At 42.2% G+C, this 17,322-nt stretch overlaps 2 protein-coding genes and 1 non-coding gene across 4 annotated transcripts; 2 read left to right on the forward strand and 1 right to left on the reverse strand.

Annotated features, from left to right (window-relative positions):
• Positions 1 to 302: 302 nt before the first annotated feature.
• LOC105382222 (TBC1 domain family member 22B) lies at positions 303 to 7,246 on the reverse strand. Its single transcript, XM_011552070.3, has 5 exons — positions 6,575 to 7,246; positions 5,925 to 6,137; positions 5,488 to 5,583; positions 2,466 to 2,636; positions 303 to 1,301 (listed from the first exon to the last, which is right to left on the reverse strand). The coding sequence occupies exons 1-5, from the start codon at positions 7,139 to 7,141 to the stop codon at positions 894 to 896; spliced, it is 1,455 nt and encodes a 484-aa protein (XP_011550372.3). The 5' UTR covers positions 7,142 to 7,246; the 3' UTR covers positions 303 to 893.
• Positions 7,247 to 7,249: 3 nt separating this feature from the next.
• Positions 7,250 to 17,098, forward strand: LOC105382258 (SANT and BTB domain regulator of class switch recombination). Of its 2 annotated transcripts, none has more exons than XM_048626318.1 (18): positions 7,250 to 7,551; positions 7,670 to 8,132; positions 8,200 to 8,297; positions 8,421 to 8,565; positions 8,658 to 8,748; positions 8,998 to 9,157; positions 9,413 to 9,526; positions 9,782 to 9,888; positions 10,171 to 10,335; positions 10,915 to 11,016; positions 11,474 to 11,615; positions 11,980 to 12,111; positions 12,482 to 12,629; positions 12,970 to 13,101; positions 13,837 to 13,985; positions 14,532 to 14,704; positions 15,008 to 15,168; positions 16,962 to 17,098. In XM_048626318.1, exons 2-18 carry the CDS (start codon positions 7,715 to 7,717, stop codon positions 17,066 to 17,068), a joined length of 2,544 nt encoding a protein of 847 aa, XP_048482275.1. In that variant the 5' UTR covers positions 7,250 to 7,551; positions 7,670 to 7,714; the 3' UTR covers positions 17,069 to 17,098. The 2 variants fall into 2 exon arrangements, with proteins under 2 accessions (XP_048482275.1, XP_048482276.1); XM_048626319.1 differs by having other exon boundaries at positions 15,011 to 15,168.
• Trnae-cuc lies at positions 8,871 to 8,942 on the forward strand. Its single transcript has one exon. It is a non-coding gene; the product is annotated as a tRNA-Glu (tRNA).
• Positions 17,099 to 17,322: the final 224 nt, after the last annotated feature.

Consider the following 17,322-nt stretch of genomic DNA (forward strand, 5'->3'; position numbering starts at 1 on the left):
GTAGTTAGAATGTTGTGAGAAGCCTTTGTCCAGCCGTCCAGCGATGAACCACCACTTTGTCACCGACATGCGAAGTACTTAGGTGAGCTCACTCGATGCCACAGAGTAAGTAATCTCGATGCAAGCTGCTGCTCCTCTCTTACCTTGGAGCCTTGGAATCGAGCCAATGTCTGATATGCTGACTATCGAAATGTCAAAACCACCCTTTATAATAATTTGAAATTAGAGATGGGACAGTGGCGTAAGTACTTGGCAAGATGAAAAGTTGAAATAAAATAGTTAGGTGGATTAAAATACCAAGATATCGATGTATAATTATATTTATGTGATTATAACATATCATAAAATCAAAATATTACATACAATCAAATTTGCAAAAAATCACAAAAAAATACATCTTCTGGAATCAGCAACCCGCTTTCCTAACTAAAATATACTTTATCATTTAAAATAATTATTGTTTTAGATGAAACAAAGTTGATATGGGCTTGAACCGGCCACGAGAGCCCTCCTTCTCACACAATTAACTTATCATTAGGCCAATCACATCCACCCCGCTAAATATACGATCTTAATAAAACGTTAATAAGTCCAAATTGTATTACAAAACTACCCTGCCGCATCCAGACGTAACATTGCGTTCATGGAACACCATTTATGATAAAATTTATTAAAATCTTGATATAAAATTCTACAAGGATAAGTCTGGACGACACGGGGCGCCACTATCTACGTGAACTCGTTTACAAAGATTTCCCTTAACACACTCCATACAAATTATTTATCAATAAATCCTTGTTTAATATCAGCTCGAATCCTCACCGATAAGTTTAAAGATTCGCGTTGGCATTCCAACATGGCGTCGCGTCGTTGAAAACAAGATGGCGCCCACGTCATCTGTCAGATTTTCCCGCGTTATGGAGATGGTTCGGCGCGTCGGCAAACGCGAACTTGAGCCTGTAGGCTTCAGCCACCAGCAGGCTTATATTAGAATCCGACCAGTTTTGCGTCGGCACGTTCTGCAGCAAAATCATTAATCCTTGGAAGTCCTTTTCTAGCATGAGTCTTTCTCTCCAATGGAGCAAGAACGCCGCGCAGACATACAGCTGGAAGGTGGCAAATCCGTCGGATTCTGCCAGGTAGGTGTCCCACAGGCGGATGGTGCAGGCGAGCGGGATCTCCCTGGTGAGCAGGTTGTTCATCCAGCGGAAGGAGAACTGCAGGTAGTCCACGCCGTGCGTCTGCAGGTGCTCGTGAAGAGGCAGGTCGATGCGCCGGATCAGCTCCTTCAGTTGGTTCACCTGGGGAATGGACACAGTCGAGTCAGTATAGTCGGCCGATCAATCCCTAGCTGTTCATTGGTTGAGGATCGGCCGAGGATACTGTCTCGCCACTCTACTCGGTAAATGTAACAAGGGTTTAAGGAAGTAAGTCTAGCGATTGAGTAGGTAAGTCGAAATGTATTTGGATTAGAAAAACTTTACGCATAGTATTCTTATCAGCATTGTTTTGCTTGCTGAGATTGCTGTTCAAATATTTAATTGCTGTGATAAGATTGTAACAAAACTAGCTCGTATTACTCGATAGTATCAATGAATAGCAAGTTTTAAAACAAAGAGGATAAACTGCGCCGTTATACCTACATATTTTTTGGATATTTGTGAAATCAGCTAAGCGTAACATTTAGGATTTTGTACCGCTCTGAAGGCTTGTGGAAGTAAATAATAACAATATGTTACATTTTAAGTGATAACCGCGAACGTGACTTTTGTCACTAACGATGGAAATAAAGAAAAAAATATAATACTAGCGCAAGCTAGAGCCATTTATATAATCTATCTACATACATAAGGTAGGTACGTCATATTGGAGTACATTGACTGAAATACATTGTTTCAACCTATAAGACATAATAAAGAATATTATTCTTATTCATAGCGTGTCAGTGACCAAAACTAGAGCTGAAGTGGGATTTTTCCCAGTCAGATCAGTTGTCAGTCGCTGATTGCCCAGGGTGTTTCGGAAAAAGAAAGAAAAGAAAGAAAGAAACACGCACTCACGCCTTGTACTAATGTACTCCCTTGCGGGGTAGGCAGAGGTGCATTGCTGCACCCACTTTTCGCCAGAGTGTTATGTTAGTCCCAATGTAATAGGGGGCGGGCCTATTGCCATGTGTTTCGGACATATACATAATAAGACACGGTTAATGGATACGTCACACCACACCACACGAGGGGGCTCCTTTCGTGCACCCCAGACCCCAGTACCGTATAATATCTTTGTCTTCCAATATATATTGGAAGAAAAAGAAAAATATACAGGCTGTTACAAAAGTGGTATAGTAGTCTGAAAGAAAGAGATTCAGGAGTTAACATATTTGTTGTTCCACTTTTTTTTAAGTCCGTTTCCTCTTACTTACTATACTCTTCTTACAACACCCTATTGAAAAAGCCAAGCAAATTCACCTTATACTGTATCCCGAGCTGCGCAAAGATGTAATTATCCTGTATGCTGTCGAGGAACTTGGAGAGGCACCAGAAGGAGTCCGCCTCGATGACGTTCCGTCTCTCCTCAGACAGCCGGTCCAGCGGGAATGAGTCTAGCTCCTCACCAGATATGGCCTCTTGCAGGAACACCTGCGGGGAACAGGAAGGAAGCTCCAATATATTTAAGCGGAAAATCTGGGATAAGAAGTAGCCCAACATTAATGATGATTCTCAGAATCAGAACTAAACTAAAGCTTGATAAAACTTATTCTTAAATAGGTATATTTTTCTATTCTTAAATTCACAAATAATAATAATAATAATAATAATAAGATGGATGGATACTCAGATGGAATTTAATCATATCCCGTTGGAAACGTATCAAGATGTCCTAAGATCTCTACATAATTGGAAAGCTCCAGGGACTGACAAAATCCATAATTACTGGTACAAGAAATTTACATATTTACATCCGTTCGTGTACAATTTCATCAATAATTTCATAAAAAATCCACAGAATATGCCCAAATACGTTACTGAAGGGATTACTTACATGATACCTAAGGATAGCAGTGATACTAAAAACCCAGCAAAATATAGACCCATTACATGCTTACAAACTATCTACAAAATAATTACATCCTGCATTACCCAATTAATATACATACACTGTGAAAGCAATAAAATTTTAACTGAACAGCAAAAAGGGTGTAGAAAATTCAGTCAGGGATGCAAAGAACAACTTGTGATAGATTCAGTTATTCTAAAATTAGTAAAACAAAAGAAAAAAGACTTGCACACAATGTACATTGATTATAAAAAAGCATATGACTCTGTTCCACACTCATGGCTCTTAAAAATTTTGGAAATATATAAATTAAACCCGCAAATAATTAACTTTTTGAAACTAACGATGCTCAAATGGACTACACAACTAAAACTTAATGACAGACTGACAGACTTTATTAAAGTTCAAAGGGGTATATTTCAAGGAGATGCACTGAGTCCAATGTGGTTTTGTCTTGCAGTAAATCCACTTTCAAACCTCTTGAACTCGTCCCAATCAGGATTCCGACTTTCTAACAGACCTGACAATAATAATCATGATCGAAATGTTAAAATAAACCACCTTCTTTATATGGATGACATTAAACTTTATGCCTCTTCTGAAAGTGAATTAGACCATTTGGCTGAACTTACAGACAAACTATCACAAGATATACACATGGAATTCGGAATAGACAAATGCAAAATAAATTCTGTTAAATCAGGTAAAACTCACCCCCACCAATATCAAACACAATCCGGAACTACAATAGAACCACTTAATGAATCCGAAACTTACAAATATTTAGGGTATAACCAAGCTAAACAAATCCGATACAAAGAAACCAAAGCCAAACTTACTCAACAGTTTAAACATCGTCTTAATGCAATATTAAAAACTCAACTTAACGCAAAAAATATAGTAAAAGCCATAAATACTTACGCAATACCTATATTAACTTATTCTTTTGGAATAATTTTTTGGACCAAGACTGAACTTAAGAACCTTCAGAGAACTATAAACACATCGATGACAAAGCACAGAAAACATCATCCAAGAGCTTGTGTCCAAAGACAGACCCTACCACGTTGTGAAGGAGGCCGTGGACTAATTGATATAGTGAACTTGCATAACAAACAAATAACAGCACTTAGAACTTACTTTCACATGAAAGCTACTACATCTAATGTCCACGAAGCCATAGTACAGACAGATACTAAATTTACACCACTAAACTTACAAGACAGAAACCCACAGCTAAATGAAACACAAACAGACCATAAAACAAAGATAAGTGAGTGGAATCGGAAGACATTGCATGGACGACACCCCCACGACTTGAGTCAACCAAACGTCGACAGAGAAGCGTCGCACGAGTGGCTCCGTCGAGGTGAACTATTCCCGGAGACAGAAGGGTTCCTCATTGCTATTCAAGATCAAGTGATAGAGACCAAAAATTACCAGAAGCATATTATGAAACTCCCTGGCTCTCAAATAGACAGATGCCGTAAATGTAATGCCTTACCAGAAACTATCCAACACATCACTGGTGCCTGCAAAGCAATAGTCCAGACCGACTACAAGCATCGGCACGATCAGGTGGCAAACATCATACATCAAAAACTGGCAATTAAACACAACCTCGCACCTTCACCACCCACTCCGTATTACAAATATACCCCAGAAGTTGTCATTGAGAACTCCACGCACAAACTATATTTTGACAGAGCCATCCTCACAGATAGAACCATTCACTTCAACAGACCGGATATTACATTAATAGATAAAGTCAACAAATCAGCTCTTATTATAGACATTGCAATCCCAAACACTCATAACTTACAAAACACAATAGCAGAAAAACTGTCAAAATACACAGACCTTAAAGATGAGATCATTCGTATGTGGCGACTCAAGACCTGTACCATAGTCCCTATTGTGCTTTCCACAACAGGAGTAATCCCTAAGCAATTAGAAAAGTCTTTAAAAACGCTTGATCTCCCATCCTACACATACAAATCCCTCCAAAAAGCTACAGTTCTCAATACGTGCCGAATAGTGCGTAAATTTATGCAAACCGACCCAACACATACCCCATGAATCACACTTGGCTTAGGCCCGTGTGGTTCATTATACCAGTTATTTGTACAAATAGCTGAGCTGAACAAAATCAGAATCAAAATAATAATAATAATAATAATAAAGTTCTTTATTTACAGGTAAGACCCATTAAAATACAAATACAATAGTAATAGTAAAATTAAATTAAATTATATATATATACAAATGGAAATGATAGAATGTAATAACAATGGTGGGGCAGAGCATCTGAGCAGAGTATCCTGAAAACTTGACTACAGGCTTGATTGTGACATTGTGAGTAGATAGATATCTTTAGGTGGATTTTGTATAATAATATATGTATTGGTAACACTATAGATTGGAGCCACATACCATGAAGAATGGTGTGACGAGGTCGTTGATGCCCTGCACGTAGCCAGAGGCGGGGTGTCTGATGGCCCAGATGTACAGGATCCTCTCAAACATCACCTGAGAATAGATTTATACATTAAATTAGGTTCCCCTGCAGCCACCCCTTTAAGGCCCCTTAACAAAGCTGCATGACATCAGACTCACTTCTATGGAAGGAGAGGCCATTGTGAGGGATATATTTTTGCGATGTGATAACAGTAACAGCTATGATATCGTAGACTTATTTTGTTAGGATATTGGCAGTTTCTGGCCATTCCACAGGGAAAGAGATCTGATACAAACAAAAACTACCCTTATTTGAATGAAATAAGGGATCTGTCAGATGTCTTTCCCCGTGGGATTGGATATAAGCTAAACCTATTCAGACTGTAATATATAATACCTAATACAAATCTCACCTGAACAGTAATCTGCTGAAACAGTGACACCAGGGGGCTCATGCGGGGAATGTCAATGTGGATTTGTCTGTATGTGTCATCATCTCTTTCACTGTCATAGTACTGTTTCACAAGGTGCAGATAGTCGGCTCTCTTGCGCTCCAGTGTCTCGGCTCTGCGCTCCGAGTTGGCAGGTAGGTAGCCGGCTAGCAGCCGCCATGTCACTGCACGCACCTGAAAGGGAGCATTTAAGTATGGCAGGAGTGGGTAAGAGAGAGTTGAGATGGTTTTAAACATAATAGTTTATCTGGTAATAGCTAGAGTAGAGTAGAAGCTAAATATTTTTTTAACCTCAATAAAAACAAATTGGACATGTTTTTTGTATCGTTGTGAAGTCAATAAAGATCCAGAAGGCAGCAAAACCTACAATCCACTTGTATAAGAAGGATAACATTTATCTGTTATTAATTAAGAGACATCTGCACTCATCAAATTATTTAGGTCAACACACATTCATGTAACTAAATTTGTATTGCTACAAATTACAAACTTATACTCCCCAACTATTAATCAGAGATGAACACAATGATTTAAAAGTTCAACATAATAAATTGCCTATTCATGAGTCAGCTACATAAACAAAGTAGGTGACACTGCACAAGGTCACTGACCTTCACGGGGATGCCGGACCAGCTGATCTGCTTGAGCTCGTCGAGGTCCAGCACGGGCCGCGCCAGCATCTGCTGGAAGCGCTCCAGCTTCGACTCGCTGCTCTCCTCCTTCGAGTGAAGAGTGGAGAGCTTGATCAGCCGCGGCCGCCCCGGGTAGTGCCGCATGCCGCCCCCGCTGCACCCCGCCGCCCCCGCGCCCTTCCTCACGCCCTCCGCCTCGCTCCGAGACACGCTCTCCACCGGCTTCTCATTCTCTTCCTCCACCTTCACCTCACTCTTACTCGAGTTCTTAGTACTATTCCTATGCGAATTTATCACGTTTAAAGCTGCAGTCTGCGATATGGCCTTCGAGATCTTGGTGTCAGCGATGCCGGAGATGATGTCGTCGTCGCCGAGGTCCCAGGCGTCGTTCACGGACGCCTGGAACTGCTGGTAGGACGACCCCGACATAACCTCGCCCGCGCGCCCCGTCTGCCGAGGCCTGCCCGGCACTGCGCGTTCACTCTTCCTCCAAAAACTATCAGGCGAAGGACTGTCTTTGTCATATTTGGTTTGGCCGTTTTCCATAATAAACTAGGCCCGAGAACATTATAAATAACTTTGTTGAACAACAATAATACAAATTACAAGGAAAATTGATATGACACACGAATGACAGTTATGGCTCCATAGACAAGATAAAATTACTCTACGTGCAACTTCAGTCTGTTTTCTATGATTTTTATTTACAAATGCATTTTTATTGTTCTGAGATACAAGATAAATCCATGAAAAATCCGAATAAAATGCGTCAACGTCAATTTTTACGTCAATTTGTATGGTAATTATTGAAAAAGTTGTAAATAAGTAATTATTTTTCTTTTTATACTAACGCAACGTTTTTGTTTGAGAAGATAATTGATTATCAAAAATTATGTTTACCACCCACGGATTTATAGAAATCAAATGTAACGAACACAACCGTTTCATTTAAAAATGTAGGTATTTATATTCGCAACAGAATATCCATAATATTATTGGTTAATATTTTGTAGTCCCTTTCGGTATCTTAGGACTTATTTGATCAATACTTTTCCTATAACTTGGAATCATTAGTTTCAGTAACTACCTACTGTGCCTGCAATTTCCTCCAACAGTGAAATGGCTAGCCCTAACCCAGAAAGTGAATCCAGTTCGAATTCAATGTTTATGGCTAAAGAAGACAAATCTGAAGAAATTCCAAGCCGTCCAGAAACTCGGAATGCCTCGTCAAAGCTGAGTGTATCAGCTGAAACGATAACAGTCAAGGATTTCTTTGACTTCATGAAGACCGCTTATCAAGTGTATGAACATCTAGAGGGAGAGGAAGATGAAAGCACTAAAATAAACTGGGAAGAACTCACGAAACTAACTGTAATAAATCATGTCATAGAACAGCATGAAAGAGATCTTCTGTTTCAAACTGTGAGAACAGAACCGAAGCCTATAACTAGCAAAAGCGACAGTACTTTAGAAAAGAAATCAAGTGAAAACGCTTTGATGCGTGTTGAGAAAAGATACAGCTGCAGCGAAATTGAAGGTACGGAAACATTTAACAGTGACATCTAGCGGTGAGTAACAGAAGCTAACTACAATTTTAATTTTAGGTAAAATTCGTGGCCGTAGGAAATCTCTACCAATGGAGGCACGGGTAGAAATGCTCGGTGTGTGGACAGAGACGAACTTGAACTGTAAGCTAAATGATGTAAGATTATTTCTTTTTTATAAATTTATAAACTTAAAAGTTCAAAAGAAAAACAGCTGACGAAAATGTCCTCACTAGATGGCGCAAAATAAGTTTTTGTAATCCATAAACTTTTTATTGCAGGTGATGAATGAGGGTATTTTGGACTCTATTTTGCCTTATTTAGTTGGTTACAAGAAACCAGTTAAAACCACAAGTGTATACGTCCCAATCATCAAAAAGACCACATCTACTACAAATGACATAAAAAAACCTACAAGTTTTGGTGGTTAGTGCTAAGATGATAGTTTCAAAAATATTTTATATTTTATGATTTTGACTGTACAAAAACAAAATAACCGATTACTTAATACTTTTTAGGTTTCCTTAACGAGAAGGATTCTAAAGACCGCATTGGAAGGCGCAAATCTTCAGTAACAGCTGCTCAAGAACGGCTTAATCAAAAGCAAGAGTAATTATTATAATTTTTTGTGTAAAGTACGATAGGTACCTACCTACTTTTTATTTTTAATTTAAGCTTATATTTCTACCTAGCTTTGACATACAAACCATAATTTCAAGTCATCTATCACATCCGATATGGTCTAGTGGCTAGGATACCTGGCTCTCACCCAGGAGGCTCGGGTTCGATTCCCGGTATCGGAAAACTCTTTTGCCTTTTATTTTATATATTTTTTCATGTCTTTTAATATTTTCCTAGGGGCGACGTTGAAATTCATGTTTGTGATGAAGTAAAAGGCCTGAAGAAAGACTTCAGGTGTCCTCAAAAGCTTTTGGTTTCTAAGATGGGGTATTTCGCTGACGTCACCGCCGGGCAGAGACTCGAAGACATGGATATCTCTGTACATTGCGATATTCAGGTTCGTATTTATCTCAGTAACTTTTTTTAGCCCTGACGTAAAAAGAGGGTACTATACGTTTAAATGTATCTGTGTCTGTCTGTCGGTCTGTAGAGTGTAGACTCTGTAGGTCCCAAACGTTTTGTGTTTCTTCGAGTCATTGGTAGATACTTACCTATATACGTAAGTGATAGTATGTAAGTAAGTACTTATCATGATAAGATGATATTTTATGCAAACGTACTCTATTGTAAGTATCTATTGTACTGCCCTCAGATCTTCGACTGGCTGATGCGGTGGGTGAAGCGCGACAGCATCCTGGTGGCGGACTGGCCTCTGCTGGAGCCCGCCAGCGTCGTGCCCATCCTCGTCTCCGCATCCTTCCTGCAGGTATACTGGATATCTAGAGCAAGAAGGGGAAGAGTGGGTGAAAAAGTTCTCGCATACAAAGTGGCGCCTCTAGCGGACCTTGCCACGAAACATGATGACAAAGAATACGTACGGACACTTATTTCCATCCACCGTTGATTTGTCAAAGTAGGCTTTATTACCACATCTTACTTAGCCTATTTACAAGAATCACATAAGTAGTTACTTCTTCATCATAACACAGCCATGGTAGCAGCCATTCGTCGTACATTGCAGATGGAGCCACTGCTGCACGACTGCCTGAGCTACTGCCACGCGCACATGAACGACATCGTGAAGACCAGCACCAACCTGGCCTGCCTCAGCGACGCGCTGCTCACCAGGTCACGAATCTTGTCTACAGGGTGTTGCAAAAATCCCCTGCATTGTTCATCCTTACAAAAATAACTAGACTTCGTAATTTCCATCCATGGCTCATTATTTCCTCTCGTAACATTATTTAAGTACATAGGTACATAACTACATACTCCTCGTTTAAATAAACCAGAAGCCCTCCGCTGAACAGTGTGTGCTTTTCCTCTTTATCAATGGGCTATGGGCGAAAAAATGTGGAACTGAATAGGTACTCCGTTCTCGGCCTTCTTCATCAAACCCCCTCTCTGCAGATTAGCGGCGATGTACACGAACGCAGAACTAGAGGCGATCCGCGACCGCAAGGACAAGGTGCAGTCGCGGCTCTACTGCAAGCTCATCCTGTCGCTAGCGGAGCCCGTGCCGGAGACGCTGCGCGGACACTACGCTACGCTCGCTACGCTGTTCAAGTGTGTCAAGTGAGTAGACTGATGGTGGAGAGTAGGCTCTACTGCAAGCTCATCCTGTCGCTAGCGGAGCCCGTGCCGGAGACGCTGCGCGGACACTACGCTACGCTCGCTACGCTGTTCAAGTGTGTCAAGTGAGTAGACTGATGGTGGAGAGTAGGCTCTACTGCAAGCTCATCCTGTCGCTAGCGGAGCCCGTGCCGGAGACGCTGCGCGGACACTACGCTACGCTCGCTACGCTGTTCAAGTGTGTCAAGTGAGTAGACTGATGGTGGAGAGTAGGCTCTACTGCAAGCTCATCCTGTCGCTAGCGGAGCCCGTGCCGGAGACGCTGCGCGGACACTACGCTACGCTCGCTACGCTGTTCAAGTGTGTCAAGTGAGTAGACTACATATAATGGTCGTGGAGAGTACTAGAAGTTAGGCTGTACTGAAAATCCAATCAGTTACATGTGATTTAAGTGATAAGATCTTAACTTGAACGTGGTTGAGAGCGACTATAAATTATTATGTTATAGGCCGTTTTCTTGTCCTGCATGTGCACTATAAATTGCAACTTTCCGCTAAGTTCACGATTGGTGGAATGTTCCAGATGCAACAAGCTGCTGGGGCGGCACATCGCGGCGCAGGTGCCGTGCCAGCCCGCCGCCATGCGCATCGACCGCCGCGGGAACCTCATCTCCTCGCACACCAAGTAACTAATAAAACTGTTAGGCCAATAAATTAGGCTACAATAGCCAGCCCCCAGAGCATACGAAATTTAGAGCACATTGAAGAGAAGTCTGGAGAGAATTATCATAAATCATCATGAACACATACACATCTTAGTACATAACACTTGTTCTTCCTTCGTGGACTGCGTAGGACCTACTTTTTATATCCATATAGGTTCGCCCCCGCAGGGCTCCGTATTGGCCCCACTATAGTTCAATTTATACACTTATGACTTTAGAGGCCCTTAGGCTGCCTATCCTTCAGTGCCGAGCGGATAAATTGACCAATGAGATGCATAAAAACTCCGCTCATACAATTTGCGCTCCGCTTATTGTTATTTTGATTATGTTAGCCTCACAGCCTCACACACCGCTCCGCACTGGTGGACATGCAGTAGGGACCCTTAATTTCCTTATACCTAGTACCACCCTCCCTAGGGATGTGTCCTGGAGCCTCAGCGAGTACATCTCGTGGCTGTTCGGCGAGCTGCGGTCGTGGCGGCGCGTGTACTGGCGCCTGTGGGCCGACTGCCACTTCCTGCGCTGCCAGCTGTGCGACACACACTTCCCTGTCTACCAGGTGAAGGGTTTTGTTTTGTTTACTGGCGTTGCTTTGGTAGTCTGTATCTAAGTATAAGTGCGCTTTGTTTTGTCAGCATGAACTAGGGGAGTAGCTACCATGCATCTATAAGTTCATAAAGTTTGGTGATGGTACGGTCAGCTTCATAACTATACCTAAAAAAATTACCTTGTCAAACCACAACTTAAGGTGTAATTAGTTTGTGAATTTGATAAGGTACAAAATTGTATACCTAGCTTTATAGGTACTTAACGCTTTGGTTATCTGCATGAGATACTAGCGCTGCCTGTACAGATTTTGTACCGCCCGTAATTCAACTCCCCCAGTTCAACATCTTCTCTGCCTACGGGCCCTCTGTCCCCAGATGGAGTGGTGCTGCCACCACGAGCAGGGCGCGCACATGTTCGCGCTGGAGGGCCGGCCCCCCCTCCCCGCCGGCCGCTACCCGTGCTGCGGCGAGCGCGCCTACCGCTTCGAGACCATCACGCGGAATACTGTGAGTTATACCGGGCCTGATGGCTTATGAGGTAGGTAAAGAGATTGCGTCGAACAAGTATAATCAACGTAGGTATACCAGATACCTACTGAGAGGTTTCTTGTGAGCTGGTGGATTCTAAGCAAACTTTTTAGGGGTTTCACATGGTAGTTTATAATCGTCAATAAGGATTTTATTACCATCATCTACTGCTCCACTAGGTAGGCCGAGGGATCTCTACGATAAAAAGTACTAACTATATTGCGGGCAGGTAACGAGAACACCGGGATTTTGTACCATTCTTCCACCCACGTAATGTAGAAAAAGTTCCCAACCGCTAACCTCTAGCGGCGGTAAACTGACTAGTGATTATTCTACCCGGTTCCCCCAGGGTTGTTCGTTCCGGCCGCACGGTCCGGACGAGCGGCTGGCGGGCGACGCGGCGGTGATGGAGCTGTACACGCAGTTCCGAGACCTCATCGCCATGCGCCCGCCGCAGCTCGTGTTCCCCGAGCGACTCACCAGGCTCGTCACTAGAGGTGGGGGATTGTATAGTGCATTATTGAAATATATGTATGTGTTTTTATGGTATTTAGCACAGACATGACAAAGTTAAAGAGAGGATCAAAAATTGCGTGAACTACCTCAAAAAAATAGGATGGTAGTAGGAAGGCCAACTCGCCGAGCAACAAAAAGCGACATTGCCCTATCTATCTTTCCGTATCGTAACATTTTCTCAAAGTAGTTAAGGCCATTTTAGCACAAGGCCTTTTTTCACAAGGATCTGCTCAAACCGGAACCCCTAGACCGGACCGAATTGAGACCTTAAACCGGGCTTCACACAACCACAACACATAACAACAAACAACCCGCTTCCAGAGCCAGGCGAGGAGTTGAGCGGGCGGCTGCTCTGCAAGGAGGTGTTCTGGTGGGAGGGCATCCAGCTGGCGCCGCCGCGGCCGCCGCTGGGCCTGCTGGGGAAGCTCTACACCAGCAACAACAAATTCAACCGTGAGTGCAGCGGCGGTAGATGTGGGTGTCTTAGTGGGGACGAATTGATGTGTCTGGGTGACTTAAGTTTTGGAGGCAAAAGATGCTATGGTTTGTTTTCCCTCCTTATATCTTCTGTTTTAATGGCATCTAATATAACATGAGCTAGTTCTTAAGTGAAGAAATCCTGATCATCAATTCGTCCCCCGTTAGTTGTTATAAGCTGTACATACGCCTCATAAAGTTAATGTGTATCCAATTGGCAACAATGATAGGCAGCCATGTAAATACATGTTGCTTTGAAACGAATACTCATGAATACATTAATCGGCGTCGATGTTCGCACATAACGGCACCGCCATGGCCTCGTGCTGACATGATGTAAATACACCACAAATAAGACTGAATGTTGTAAACAATAGAAGCTGTGATGTCCTAGCCTCAACTTTATTCGATATGTGCAATAAATTCTTACAATAGATGCATTGATAACGTTCATAAAAATCAATCAATATAGCTGACACCAACAATTTACTTAGGACCTTCCATAACATTTTCAGTTCGTCTGGGAGAGTGATTAATACGTTTTCTTCGCCCAGGCGAACTCTTATTCATATTAGAGCACAAAACCTTTCAAATTATTAGGTATCTTGTTTTTTCATATCAACGAGTCTTTTTACCAGACTCCGTGAATCTGTCACTCAGTCCACTTAGTAAGTAGATGATCGCAAGTAGCTAAGGTCTGGGCGATCACAGCATGTGCCCGGCCGGGCTCCGCGGCGTTGACTCCAGCGCAGTCGTCGGCGCAGTCCCTCGCCACTGATCACTCCTCATCACCGGACCAAGTGGACCCGAGACCGCTCAAGACAAGGAAGGAACTTCCTGTTAAGGAAGAAATACAGAAAGTAAGTGTTTACACAAATGTCCATTCAAAATATGAGCATACTTTGCTTGTATTTTGAATTTCAACCATATAAAATTATCCTCAAATATAGAGTTTAAAGTATGTCACCTGAATGTGGTACTATGTCGTCTAAGTATACGTAGATTTTATATAGTAAATATTTTAACAGTATGCAGTAGGATCACTGATTAGTTGGAAATTTGAATCTGTATGTACCAATAGAAGAAGGCAAACAGTTATTATAAAAAAATATATAAATTAGAGCATGTGAGTATATTAGCAAACCCATACAACACAATCGCTACATGCAAATAACCACGAGTAACATCAATTGGTAAAAGGTTTCATCATAACGCTACATTGGGCCGGAATGATGCTTTGATTGGCCTAAACTTATAAAACCATTCTTACATCTTAATTCAGCATCACAGATCGACAGCTACCGTAAATAATCTATACAACTAGTTACGTATGTTTTTGTATAATTTAAATCTAATCACAGTAATTGCTAAAGGATTGTAGCTTTTACACTGTGGCTTTAACAAAGAAAGGCGCGAGTGGCAACGAGGCAGGCGACGGCGGGGAGCAGTCGGAGGAGTCGAGCGACTCCGGCGAGGAGAGCAGCGGCAGTGAGGACAACAGCGACGCGAGTGAGGAGGAGGCGCCGCCGCGCCGCGCCGTCAGGAAGCCCGCTCCGAGGCCGCCGCCGCCGGGGAAGAAGTGAGATATAGTTAAAACTATGAATAACTACTAAGTATTTTGCTGAAAATGTTCATATGAAATTAATTGAGTATCTTTTGGCGACGTATCAGCTGTTGGTTGTACCTATACCGACGTCCGGCGCACCTTGGGTAGTCAGCGAATCTCGCTAACCAGACATTAGCCAGGTCCCGGAAGGAAATAATGTACAGATGATACTCACCTGAAGGAGGTTCCATTCGTGCTCCCGATACTATTCGAATAAAACAACATTCATCAACGAAAACCCACCTTAACTATCGAGCCACCTCACTCTGGTTCCAGAAGAGCCCGCGTGGTGGGTCGTCAGTGGCTGACGTCTCTCTCAGCTCGCAGCAACCAGGACGGTCAGAGGCGCTTCGAGGAGCGCGCTGTGCGGCAGATGCGGACGGCACTAGTGCGCCGCGCCAACAACATGTCCGCGAACAAGGCCAGGAACCCGCCTGGTGAGGAGTTCATCAGCAGGATTATTTTTTATGTAATTTAACAGTCCAAAGGTAGACAACACTGAACACCGTATCCTACCAGCTAGGTACCTCTGTCTAGGTCATTGGTCGTATACGTATGCGACGTATAAAAACGAAATGTATAATTTCACATTAATAACGTTCACAACATATAATGAACGTTACGTATAACAACAAAATCTATATTTTCATAAGGTATGAAATTCAATTGGTATAACGTACATTTGATATAATATCAAAATATATAATACTTTCGAGGACTAATATCAATTCGTATAACATACATTACGTATATCGTTTAAAATATATACTATCATTTAGTACAGGTGCACATGGTCGTCGAAACCAAAGCGGAGCGTCTCTCCTCTTAGCCCCAATAATAATAATGCTGTGAAAGCCCCTAGTACCAAAACCTAAAGATAGGTGCGACGACGAGCAGAGCGAGGAGGAGCGTGTTAGGTGCACATGTTCGTCGAAACCAAAGCGGAGCGCAGCGAAGCGGAGCGGAGCGTTCCCCCCACATAACGTCAATAATAATTAAAAAAACTATACGACAATCTATTATACTTTTTGAGCATTATACATTATGATAATTATATCCGTTGTAGAATATATGTTATAAACGTTATATATTATGAATATTATGCATTTTAATCGTTATATCAATTGAAATTATACTTTTTGAACGTTATTCTTTACGAAATTATGTATTTAGTAATTATGCCTTTCGTTTGTTATGCACAGTGATCGTTATACTTAATAAATTTATATCATATGGGCGTATATCTTGTGAATGTTATACCATTCGTTTTTATACCTCGTATTACTTACCCCTCCCGAAGACGGTGGTTCACCACGGTCTCCGGCGGACAATAGAAGCATCAAACACCTTATTTCAACCATGAACTTGCCTTGCCTACCACCCCAACTATAAAGAATAAAACCGGCCAAGTGCGAGTCGGGCTCGCGCACAAAGGGTTCCGTAGCAGCAATTAAATCAACCTATCTCAAAAACTATAAGAGATACTTTGATCAAACCAAAAATCGTTGAAAGAGTTAATTAGCATGCATCACCTCAATTTTTTTTAGAATTTTATACCCCGTAGTTATAAAAATAGAGGGGGGGGACATACTTTTTACGACTTTGAGAGCTGATATCTCAAAAACCGTTCACTTTAAGAAAAATGTTTTTTAGAAAACTTTATATCATTTTAAAAGACCTTTCCATTGATACCCCACACGGGTATGTACGGTGGCCTGCGCCTAAAAGTATACAGGCGGAGTTTTTAAAATAGCGATCTCTAGCTCACATGCTGCTCAAGGACATCCACATAAACACCACTGCTACACACATCACACACAACCCGCCCCCGGATTTATAAAAGATGTAGCTGGTCCCTTCATCGTCAGGGATCGCTATTTTAAAAACTCCGCCTGTATACTTTTAGGCGCAGGCCACCGTACATCGAAAAAAAAAAATTCATCCCTCAGTTACATGTATGGGGGGCCCCACCCCCAATTTTTTTTTTTACTATTTAGTGTCATATTTTTGTAGCGGTTCATACAACACATATTCCCATCAAATTTCATCACTGTAGTACTTATAGTTTCCGAGTAAATCGGCTGTGACAGACGGACATGACGAAACTATAAGGGTTCCGTTTTTGCCATTTTGGCTACGGAACCCTAAAAATGGATACTTTCTGTCTCTGTGGGGGTGTAACTGCACCATAGCTTTGTAGATAACTCTTGTCTCCTGTTTTGTCCGCCAGGTGGCGTGTACGCGCGGTTGGAGGCAGAGTGGCGCGAGCGGCACGGGCAGCGGCCGGCGCGCCCCGCCGTGTCCGCGCGCCCGAGGCAACATATCAAGTACAAGTGAACCGAATAAACTGATTTCATTAGCAGAGAACATGCATTTTTATTAACCTACGTTTACCTGCCTTTTTACCACATATTTAGCCAAATCCAGCACGAATAGCCCGTAATAATCCACTATCTGACATCCAAGATGAAGTTACGGCGGCGCGGCGTTACGCGCTCCTAGTAAGCAGTTTGCCTACTGGGAACGCAGCCTAAACTTACTGGCTAATTAACAACAGATGCCGCTGTTCTTACAAGGTAATGAAGCTACTC

Source organism: Plutella xylostella, chromosome 16, assembly GCF_932276165.1.
Source record: "Plutella xylostella chromosome 16, ilPluXylo3.1, whole genome shotgun sequence".
Classification (NCBI taxonomy): domain Eukaryota; kingdom Metazoa; phylum Arthropoda; class Insecta; order Lepidoptera; family Plutellidae; genus Plutella; species Plutella xylostella.